General features: G+C 35.6%; 1 protein-coding gene and 1 long non-coding RNA gene across 2 annotated transcripts; one reads left to right on the top strand and one right to left on the bottom strand.

Annotated features, from left to right (window-relative positions):
- Nucleotides 1-1095: 1095 nt before the first annotated feature.
- Nucleotides 1096-2167, top strand: LOC107768727 (uncharacterized). Its single transcript, XR_001644220.2, has 2 exons — nucleotides 1096-1217; nucleotides 1632-2167. It is a non-coding gene; the product is annotated as an uncharacterized LOC107768727 (long non-coding RNA).
- Nucleotides 2168-3962: 1795 nt separating this feature from the next.
- On the bottom strand, nucleotides 3963-6577 carry LOC107796977 (uncharacterized). Its single transcript, XM_016619804.2, has one exon. The coding sequence runs from the start codon at nucleotides 6517-6519 to the stop codon at nucleotides 4078-4080; it is 2442 nt and encodes an 813-aa protein (XP_016475290.2). The 5' UTR covers nucleotides 6520-6577; the 3' UTR covers nucleotides 3963-4077.
- Between the last annotated feature and the right edge of the window lie 5397 nt (nucleotides 6578-11974).

Here is an 11974-nt window from a genome sequence, read left to right as displayed (position 1 = left end):
ATTAACCAAACTTTTCTTCTTTCCTCTCATGAAGCTAGCAATCAAGGAAATGAATAATTTTTCACTGCGTTAACTTATCATTCTTTCATCATCTTTCAATGTCATCATTTCATTTTTTTTTCCTTTCTCAAAGAAAGTTTAACATGTTTATGCATATATAACATGCATTTTATTTGAAATAAAAAAAAGAGAGAGAGGATAAAATGAAGTAAATTAAAAGAATTAAATGATCTAATGAATTGTTTTTAAATCGTCTTTTAGAAGTTTCCAAGTCCCTTTATGTTGATTTCTTTTCTTCAAGTTTTTGGTTAGATTTTCTGTTATTTTATTTGCTTAGCCTTGAAAAGAATCTTTGGGTTTTGTTTAATTTTGTGGGGTTATGTGGTACTTTGTGCTCTTGATGCATGTTTCTCCAAGTTCCAATCTTTTTTGTTAAATTTTATGTTCTTAATTTTGTTTCGGCTTAAATGTGATAATATGCATAAACAGGTTTCGTTTGCTTATTTGCATTTCATTATTATCTAACTAAAGAGATAATATCTTATTAGACTAGCATAACATGATTTTTAAGTAATTTGGTGATGTTTTCATTTGGCTAGAAACTTGCAAGTCAACTAAGAAGGCATGTGAGATAAAAAAAACTAAGAAGGTGACATTCATGCCTTTTTATTTTATTTTATTTTATATTTTATTGGGTTAGCTAAATAACATTAATATTCATCACTTGACATACTTAATTTAAGTTTTATTTTAAACTCAAATACACTTTTAAACAATATTTGTGATTTTTAAAAAGTTTGTACTCACTGATATAAATACACACGCTTAGCAATATATTAGTTATTTCTAATTGAGACAATTGAAAACACTAATTAATGCACATTATTTCTTGATCCAGATGTCTAATTCTAACTATTTGAATGCATTTTTAAATTTTGGGAGGTTGGAGAGAGAAAGAGACTTGAAAAAATATATTGCATTATTGGGGGTTTGGAATGATAGCCTGGCAAGACTTGAACATAAAACAAGCTGATAAATAGTAACGAAACAATAAAAAACAATTATATCCCATGGTTGAGAGGCCTATAAATTCAAGCCTTTGGAAAGGTATGAAAGACTCAAACAAAAACTTCAAGTAGGCCTGAAGTACTAAAGTCTTACTATGGCGATGTTTAAACTCGGTTTGGTTCTCACTATTCTTCTCGTGGCAACTACATGTTAGTATTCCGTTTATCTTTATCTCTAGTTTGTTCTGTTGTCGTTGACCCCTTGTGTATATGATCTATAACAATAAAAAAAAATAAAAAAAAGTAGTCCGGTGCAGAAAGCATCCCGTATCTATGCAGGGTCTCGGGAAGGGCCGCACCTTAAAAGATGTGATGTAGATAACCTACCCTAATACAACTACTAGTGATTGTTTCAACGGCTCGAACCCCTGACCTATAGGTCACACGGAGACAACTTTACCGTTGTTCCAAAACTCTCCTTGTAAATGATATACAATATACATATATTTGATATGTATGCATGAATATGTATGCGTTCCTATGTCTTGCGATTGATTGTTTTGCTTTTCATGTTATACTTGTCATCATTTAATTTTGATAATATATGTTGGTAAAATATTTCAGTCAATATGGTGTGGTTTTCAAACACACATGTGGATGCTGCACGAAATGCTGATATGGATATCTCAGGACTCGAGAGGAGACTACTGCCACAACTTAATTCCTGGATTACCTGTAACAACAAATGTATCGTAAATAGTGATTGTCATGGTTGCTGGTTTTGCTGCACATGTACAACTTGGAAGTTATGTGGGTATATTGCTTGAAAGTAGTATATTACTGATTAATTGCATGCAACAAACTCTGCAAAATCCTTCATATTTATCTGCGTTTCCGTGTGGTTTTACTGTTTTTATTTTGTTTTGTTTCATGCTTTGTATAATAATGAAGTCAAGTGAAGGGCTTTCTCTGTTGTAAGGAATAATAATGTATTACAGCTTGTTGGATAGTTGTTACGTGTTGGTATTGTATTGTTACTTTAAATATAATGATTGTCTTGATTGTTACTTAAATTTATATTGTATCGTATCGAAATGAATCATGAAAAATGCAATTTTATGGAACGACCGATTTGGTGCGGTCGCATCATTACCTTTTTTTTTCCTTATCTTACCCTTCCTTATTATTAAATTATTATATTTTATCCTTTACCCTATCTTTTTATATAATAATTCTACCTCGTACCTTATTTTATATATTGTAAAATTTATTTTTCATATTGTTGGTGCGTGACATCATAAAACGACGGCAAACAATACAATCTTTTCAAACATTATTATATACATCAAAATGATACATTATAATAAAATACAATACAATATAATATTATACTATACATTATGGAACGATACATATCAACCATCCAAGTTGTTAGCTGTGAAAGTTGATTGGGTTAGCCTTTTATCCTTTTTATGACTGATCAGATATTTGCCGGATTATTTAATGAAATTTCAAAAGTCACTGAAGATCGTGTAATGAAGCCAAAAGTTCCTAAAATTACGTCTAATATTTTATTTAATTTGAAGTAGTAACAATAACAACAATAAATACTCTAACAACAATAACAACGACAAATAAATAATATAGAAAAATAAGTTAAAGACTAAAAGCTGAAAATTTAAAAGAGAAACTTGTGGTTTAAGTTAAAGACTAAATTTTAAGTTGGTTTATGTTGAGATAAATAGAGAAACTTGTGCACTATTTTATAATTTACTCTCTAAATAAGCGATAAAGAGGTCATTAACTTCCACTACTGGTGGAAAAATATATTAAAAAATAGTTATCCATTCATATTATGCATTAAAAAATGGGTTGTATATAATGAACTTTTAAAAATGAATAACCAATGGATAATCAATGAGTTTAAGTTCTACATTTGCAAAGACATGGTATGTTCCTTAATTTTGGGTGACTAGAAATTCTCCTAAAAGTGATCATATTCAAAAAAAAGCCATGGATAATATGGATATCCATATTATATGTCAGTTAACCCTTTTTTATCTGTATTAGATATGGGTTAGGTCGGATATTTTATTGAGGATTTTTCAGAAACCACTATTGTTTAGTAGCTATTAACTTCCTATAACTACCATATACATAATTACTTCCTATAGCTATTATTCAGTTGTTACGGTGGTGTATTCGTTGTATTCGCGCTACTGTATTCATGAATACAACAGCAAAAAAAGCGCATAAAAATCAAGGCAACCCAGTTGTACGCGCATGTATTCACATGTATTCGCGCCATGTATTTATGAATACAGTAGCAAAAAACGCCTAAAATCAGGGCGGTGCAGTAGTACGCGCATGTATTCACATGTATTCGCGTCATGTATTCATGAATACAGTAACGACAATCACCTTAAAAATATGTATGTCCAGCTGTCTAATAATGGAAATAATATCAATTAGCGTGATACACTCCTAATATAACTCAACAAAATCAATTCTAACATGCCTCATTATCAACCCAATTAATTAGAATGATTTTTTCAGTTGTATATAACTTTTGTATTTAGTGTGTTTCAATATTATTTTCTTACGGTTGTATTCATTAGATTCAATATTTGTATTTATTATTGCTATAAGAGGTAAAATTTCTTATTTTATCCAATTTTGCATTATCAATTTTCGACCTGTCAATATCTGACCCGCCCGCTCGTTTGCCACCGTAACTCCCGCTAAAGTTTTCTTGACAACAAATGAATTTAAGCTTATTTTTCTTCTTAGAAACACGTTAGCTAATAGAGTAGAACAAGAAAGCATAGAAGCATGTTGAAAACTTAGTATATAAAAGCAAATTGAACATATTTTGTTCAGTAAGCACATCCGAAGATCAAATCCATATATAGCGAAGTGCAAAGATAAGGATTAATTAATTAAAAGAAGATGAACTAAGATAAATAAAATTTCTTTGATTGTGTATATTTAAACGTTGATGTATACATATTTCTTTGAACTAACAATGTTTGTCAAGATGAATAAGAGAGATGTTAGTAATGCATCCCCTTTAGTAACCAGGGAAAATTGGTGGTGGTGGTGATGCGTAAATTGATCCCAAGTTTGGAGGAAGGATAACATCCTCGAAAACAGGTGGAGGGGGAGATGCCAATGGAGCAGGAGGTGGTGATTGAACAGGTTTAGGTGGAGGTGGGGAGTAGACCGGTGGAGGAGGAGAAAAGACTGGAGGTGGTGGTGAGTGAACTGGTGGCGGTGGAGAATGAACTGGAAGAGGTGGGGAATGAACTGGTGGTGGTGGTGGTGAGTGAACTGGAGGAGGTGGCGAATGAACTGGAGGCGGAAGGGATGCCACTGGTGGTGGAGGAGAATGGACTGGTGGTGGTGGGGAGTGAACTGGAGGCGGAGGTGATGCCACTGGTGGTGGAGAAGAATGGACTGGTGGTGGTGGGGAGTGAACTGGAGGCGGAGGTGATGCCACTGGTGGTGGAGAAGACTGGACTGGTGGTGGTGGGGAGTGAACTGGAGGCGGAGGTGATGCCACTGGTGGTGGAGGAGAGTGGACTGGAGGCGGCTGTGGTTTTGGACTTGGCACTGGTGGTGGAGGTGATGCCACTGGTGGTGGAGGAGAGTGGACTGGAGGCGGCTGTGGTTTTGGACTTGGCACTGGTGGTGGAGGCGATGCCACTGGTGGAGGAGGAGAGTGAACCGGAGGTGGGTTTGGTTTTGGACTTGGCACTGGTGGTGGAGGTGATGCCACTGGTGGTGGTGGGGAATGGATGGGAGGTGGCTTTGGTTTTGGACTTGGTACTGGTGGTGGAGGTGATGCTACGGGTGGTGGTGGAGAGTGAACCGGAGGTGGCTTTGGTTTTGGACTTGGTACTGGTGGTGGAGGTGATGCCACGGGTGGGGGTGAAGAGTGAACCGGAGGGGGCTTTGGTTTTGGACTTGGTACTGGTGGGGGCGGTGATGCCACTGGTGGTGGTGGAGAGTGAACCGGAGGTTGTTTTGGTTTTGGACTTGGTACTGATGGGGGCGGTGATGCCACCGATGGTGGTGGAGAGTGAACCGGAGGTGATTTTGGTTTTGGACTTGGTACTGGTGGGGGCGGTGATGCCACGGGTGGTGGTGGAGAGTGAACCGGAGGTGGCTTTGGTTTTGGACTTGGTACTGGTGGTGGTGGAGAGTGAACTGGTGGTGGTAAAGGTGAAATCTTGGGTGGATTAGACTTAGGTGGTTTTGGGGTTGAAGGAGTTCTTTTGGGTGGCATAGGGGGATTTGGTTCCTTTGGTGCTGGTCCTTCTTTGTTAGCTCTACATTTATCTTTACTGCAATCCACAGGTTTGCTCAAAACAGATTGACAATCTCTCTCTTTTCTCTGGTCTGGTCTTCCTCCTAAACAATTTTCCTTATCTTCTACCACAAGATTTTTCTTAAGTGGTGGTGCACAAGCTTTGTCCAAGGCATCAAAATAATTGTAAGAGAATGTGAAATTGGCCAAATTTGGTAAGGTGCAAATAGCCTCTGGAACTTCTCCTATAAACATGTTTGATGCAATATCAAGTACTTGCACTTTCTGCATGAATTTCAAACCCTGAGGCAAGGATCCAACAAACTTATTTCTGCTAATGTCAAAAACCGTTAAGCTCTTGAGCTTAGTGATTTCGTCTGTAACACAACCAGAGAGATTGTTGTTGGTGAAAACAAGCTCATCTAATGTGTTTTCCATTTTGCCAATACTATGAGGGATGCAACCATGGAATTTATTGTTAGCCAAAACCACCACTGAGGCATTGGAATTGCCAATATTTGGAGGAATGGTGGAATGGAAACGATTATTGTTTAGGAAAATAGCATCAAGACTCTTATCAAATAGTTCAGAAGGCACTGATCCTTCAAAATCATTGTACCTAAGATCAAGGTATTTAAGGTTTGGCAACTCCAGCACAACCTTAGGGAATGGCCCCACGAAACGGTTGTTGCTGAAATCAATCTCATCTAAAAGTTTAAGATTTGAAACACTCTTAGGGACGATTCCACAGAATCGATTAGAATTAATATGAATAAGACTAACATCGGATAGGAACCCGAGCTCTACAGGGAGGTGCCCCGCGATGTCTGCATGATTAAGATCAATACCAGCAACAACAGAGATGTTGGGATCATCTAATGCATTATCACAAAAAACACCATTATATGCACAAACATCAGGACCTTCCCAATTACTAGTGAAATTTGATGGATCAGAGTAAATAGCTTTTTTCCAAGCTTGAAGAGCAATGTAAGCTTTCTTTAACCTAGCATTTGCAAATGTCAACTTAATGTTCTTTTCATATTCAACTGGATTTGGAAGATCACCAGTACCAGCGGTAAGCTGGCGACGAGCGATGAGAGCGGCTTCATTATCAGTTAATGCAAAAGAAAAGGATGAAAAAGAAACAAGATTGAGGAGAAGAAAGCAACCTAAGGCCTTTATGTTTGGAGGATTAGCCATTTTTTGTTAAGATCCCCTAAGTCAGACCCAAGGCTGCTTATAGGAATCATGTTGGGAAGGAAAATGGATGGTGTTATATGGAGGTAGAAGGAGGATGGTTCAAGGTCGAGAGTTAGTTGATGTTTTTTCAATTAGCCCCACAGAATTTGGAGGGTTGTAAAGAATTTGATAGACAATTTTTTAGGAGAAAGAATTGTTGAACCTATTGACACGGAAAATCACCAATTATGCTTTTACTAGCTATTTACCGTCTAAAACTAGTGGACATTAATATTTGATTTAATTTTTGTGTATCGTAATATTTTCACACTCTTATCAGAACTTAGAAATATTGATAGCATAATAAATCATGGAGAAATACATAAACGTTTGACAATGCAGTACCTTTTTTTCCCCTACATTTCGTTCTCTTTTTTTCCCCCTCGCATTGACTAGCTAGTTGGACTTAAAACTATAATCATCATTATGTACTATTTACTAAAATAAAAAATTGAATTTCATTCAATACTCTTACATAATTTATAAGTAACAAAAGGGATGAAGTCGATCACTTTATAGCAAAGTGTCACACCCCTCTTGTGCCCCAAAACGATAATGTGTTTGGGTTGTAGGTTAAATAGTTTTTCCAATTAAAGTGTTAATTTTTGAAATAGAGATTATTTTATTTACAGAGTCGCCACTTGGAATTTATTTTTTGCCGGTGTTCCAAGTCACCTTTTATTTGAATCCCTAGTCAAAGGAAGGTTTGACTCCTTTATTATTGGTCTGCGAAAACAAAGTCCGGATAAGGAATTCTGTTGACCGGGGAGAAGGTGTAAGGCATTCCCCGAGTCTCGTGGTTTTAGCACGGTCGCTTTATTGACTAGAATTTGGCTTGAATAAATTTTGGATAAACTGTGTTTTATTGATTTTCATGTTTTACCTATGTCCGATTTTATTTATTAAAATATAAAATTATTTTGGATAAACTGTATTTTTTTTTAATTATTATTTGAAGTTATGGTCAAGTCGCATGAAACGCGCAATCGAATTGAGGATTATGTATCATGACTATGCCACGGAAATTGTATCCATAGTCACGATATTTTATTATTAACGTGTCTAGAAGCAAACTACGAGTGTTTATAAGAATTATTTTCTAAACTAGCGATTATTACAAGGACAATAGTTTATGGATGTGGAGTTATCGAAATAATTTTTTACAGCTATTACTAAGTCGTTTGATCTAACAAAATTGGCATTCTCTTCATTTTATTTTCACATGACCCAAGTCTTATACCATACAGTTCTTACATATATCTATGCCCCATTTAAACTCTAAATAACCAAGTTCTTACCACCCCATGGCCCAAATATCTTAGCTAATAGTCCATTTTGTAATCCATCCCATTAGACCCAGGTCCAAACTACTGATAAAGCTCTTAAGCAAAAAAGGAAACAACTGAAGCAAGTTCAATGCTAACACAGTAGGCAATGAAATGAAGAATAACAATGTATCCAACAGTCAATGCACTCAAGAAAAATCAAGATGCATTCATAGTTTGTCTAAAAAAAATGAAAGAAACATAAATTTTTATATCTCCAACACAAAACAAAAATAAAAAGTAGACCTCTAATATTTATTCGCTAAATGAGATCTACAGCAGTTGAAAATGAGCACAACAACAATGCTTTCATTGTACCTTAAAAGCAAATCACGAGCGACGGAAGCCGAAGGAACCTCAGTTGCGACATGTACGTCTTTGTGTCGGGTTTTAGGAACCTGTGGTGTCGTTTTGGAAACAGTAATGAGGGTCGTTTTTGACTGGGTTTGGGACTGGTTTCAAGACAGTTTTGCAGCTGTTTGTTAGAGGAAAAGGAGCTGGTTGGAGATGGTATAATTACGACGGAGACAAGGCTATTTCTGGGGTGTTTCGAGACTGTTTTCGGAGCTGTTTGGTGGAGGTTTTCAGCTCGTTTTGGGGGGCTGTTTTTGATGCTTTTTGAGCAGATTTTGTGGCTTTTTAACTTCTGTTTTGAACTGATTTTTGCTGAGGGTTTTGATGTGGAAACAGATCTGGTTTATGGACTGTTTTTGGATTGGATTTTGAGTGAGAAAGTAGTGCGTTTCAGCTGCGTTTTTTGGGTGGATTTGGACTGATTTTAAGAGCTGGTTAGGAGGTGTTTTTGTTGGTTCAATTGGTGGAATTTTTCATGCTTGTTGTTAGAGGAAGAAAAGGATTGAGCTCCCTCTTTTTTGTGTGTTATATGTGTGTTTTATAGCTGAAAATGGGGTATGAGGTTTGTGATAGGAGACAAGCACGGAGGACAAGGAGTGGAGAACAATGGAGAGTGGAGTAAAGAGCAAAGTGTGGGGGGAGAAGCATGGGGACAAATAAAAGTGGAGTGGGGACACGCCTGGGAAGATGGGAGCGGGAAATATTCAAGCACAATAAAAAATTAGGTGTTCACACAAAGTTTCTTGCAGTAAGCGATTTCAAAACTGACATTTGCCTGTTTTTAAGCATCCAACAATTTTGCGAAGTCATCAAACGCAGAGAAGGTTTATATCAAGAAAATATAACTTTGAAACATGTTAATCATAAAATTTTGACGAACTAATTTTAAATTTAATAATAAATGTTACATAGACATAAGAGAATTAGTTAGGTGTATTAAGTTTACGCCTTATGTATCAGAATTCACATAAAGCATCTTGTATTTGTTTTGCACATTATATTGTACATGGCTGAGGAACATAGGGTAGACATTTATTACTCATTCACCGCTGCAATAAATGGAGACGAGACGAGTAGAGTTAAGAAGCAAACATTGCAAGATTGGAGTTAGCCATGAACACGACACAATATATGAGTATGAGTGTATGACCCCCATACCATATTGTCGAATAAAGGGCTGAAAGAGCTATGGAACTTATGAATTAATTAGCATATCATAAACTGTAAGATGTACGTTATGTTCTCTTTTCTTTCAATGATTTGGCCAAACCAGTCTTCAATCATATGCCTCTTCTTCATTGATGGTGGCCATCACTTTAGGAAGTAGGCGCTTCACCACATTTATAAATTAATTACTTTTGTTGCAATTCGATCTTCTTTGGTGGTGGCCAAACATATGGATAACATAAATATTCATATTATCTGTCGGTTAATTTATTTTTTATCCGTATTAAATATGAATCGAGTCTAATATTTTATCCATGTTTTGTATTATCTGCTTTTCACCCGCCCATATCTAATCCGACTCAACCCGCCCGTTGTCACCCCTATTGGCACGTGAGGAGGTGCAAAAGACAAAATTAAAGAAATAACTTTAAGTGTACTTTCTCTAATTAACAATTTAAACTTTTAGATATATAATCACACAATTTAACATTCTTTAAAGTACCAAAGGGGAAAATAAATCGGAAGAAGCTTAGCAGTGTTCTTTCAGTTTAAACGGAGCACGTGATTTTCACGAACCAATTTCAACTACCGTTTGTGTTATAAATATACCAGAGACCAAAAGTGCTCAGTTTTGATAAGAATATAAAGGAGTAAAACTGTTCAAATGCATATCTCATGGACTATTTTAGACCCCTGGTATATATCAAAAATTAGTCCTTGAAACAGATACTTCAATAACTATGAAAATGGGAAGAGTATCTGATATCGTATCAAAGAAACCCCAATAAAAGGGGGGAAAAAAGGAGAAAAGAAACAGAAAAATAAAGAAGAGACAGTACATTATAACACCACATTCAAAAGAAGGTGAACTTTTGATAGACTACATGCATTTTTTCGATCGAAAGTGTTTACAGACTGCATAACAATTACTCGTAATTAATTCTTGTGTATAACACATGATCAGTTCATATTATAGTACTGGTAAATCATTCATCTATCATAAAATTAACAAGTAGATGTCACCTCTACCATCCCATACAAAATATATACATGCATATATATAGTCGGAAGGTGTTTGATATAAAACTCGATTAACATATCAAAAGGTGTAAGATGTTATATTCTTTTCTCTTTCGATGATTAATGGCAAAAACTAGGCCTCAAGCATAAGCCTCTTCTTCATTAATGGTAGCCAACACCTTAGGAATTGGGCGCTTTACCACTTTTACAAATTTTGGTGGAGCAACTTCTTTTGCAAGTAATCTTAAGACTGTTGCAAACTTGGCCATTGTATTAGTAGTAATATCTTAAGTAAGGAGGAAGGAGAAAGTGAAGAAGTAATTGAGGAAACAGAAATATGAGGAGCTGTTGCAGAGAAGTAAACATAAAGTGCGATGAATTTATAGGGTAAGACTAGTGTAACCTGTTCAATACGTAGTTCACTTAACATTAAAGGTCCGCTTTGTACTTATATGCCTCCTCCTTTTTGTATTATTAATTGCATCAAGTTGTCTTCTCTATGGAGAAAAAGACATGGCAACTATAACCGTCAGTAGCTTGAATTTTTATTAAGGGGTATCAAAATTTTAAAAAATAAATACACGAATAAGTTAAGAGGATTCAATACATAATATATTTATATAAAAAATTAGAACCACGACACCCGTAGCTCAAGCATCACCATATTTGGTAGGAAGTTTAATGACCTTATCCAGAAAGTATTTAAATTACATTCACAGATAGTATAAAAGTTCATACACTAATTTTAATCTGTAATAACAAGTTAGTTATCGTATGTACCGAATTATAGATTAATATTTATCAAGAGATTTACTAATAATTATTTAATAAATGACTTGATTAGATAAATATTTTTTTCATTACGTGCGCGTAGAACTTAAATTCGTCTTAAAACAAGCCATGGTCATTCTTTCCAAGCAAAAATTCCAAAGTTTCGCACATCATTCTTGATTCTTGGGAATTTTCCTGTATATTTATACCAGTGAAGTCACTTCTTTAGTAAAAAGTGCATATTCTGGTTAACTTCGCATTCCCATGTTATTGAGTCCAAAGTTCTATCATAAGTATTCAGTAAGTAAATCTCTCTTAATATTGTTCTCAATAGTTAGAAAATTATAGCCATCAATTAACGTCACTTACGGGGGCGGAACCACAATGTTAGGTGCGGGTTCGGCCGAATCCAGTACCTTTTGTTCAAACCTTCATATTTGTATTAAGAAATCTAATAAATATGTACAAATTATTAATTTAGAACTCAGTAACTTAAACCAATTATAATCCCGAACCCATAAGGTTCAAATACCAGCTCTGCCCTCTGATACTTATAGTAGGAAAGGTCGTGCAATTTATAATATGAAAAGACTGATAAAATAACTCCAACAACAGAGGTTGCTGCGCATATAGTGCGGGACCATGAAGATGTGGTTGAAATCTTAGTGTTATCTTGAACCTCCAAACTTATCCAAATTAAGCCAGGGGACTAGAATAGATCCCATGTCCTGTCCTTATTTGTAACTTTCATATCATAAAGTCTTAATTTGTCTACCAAT

This window comes from Nicotiana tabacum, chromosome 24 (genome assembly GCF_000715075.1).
Source record: "Nicotiana tabacum cultivar K326 chromosome 24, ASM71507v2, whole genome shotgun sequence".
Taxonomy (NCBI): domain Eukaryota; kingdom Viridiplantae; phylum Streptophyta; class Magnoliopsida; order Solanales; family Solanaceae; genus Nicotiana; species Nicotiana tabacum.
This window is presented reverse-complemented; position numbering and strand designations above follow the sequence as displayed.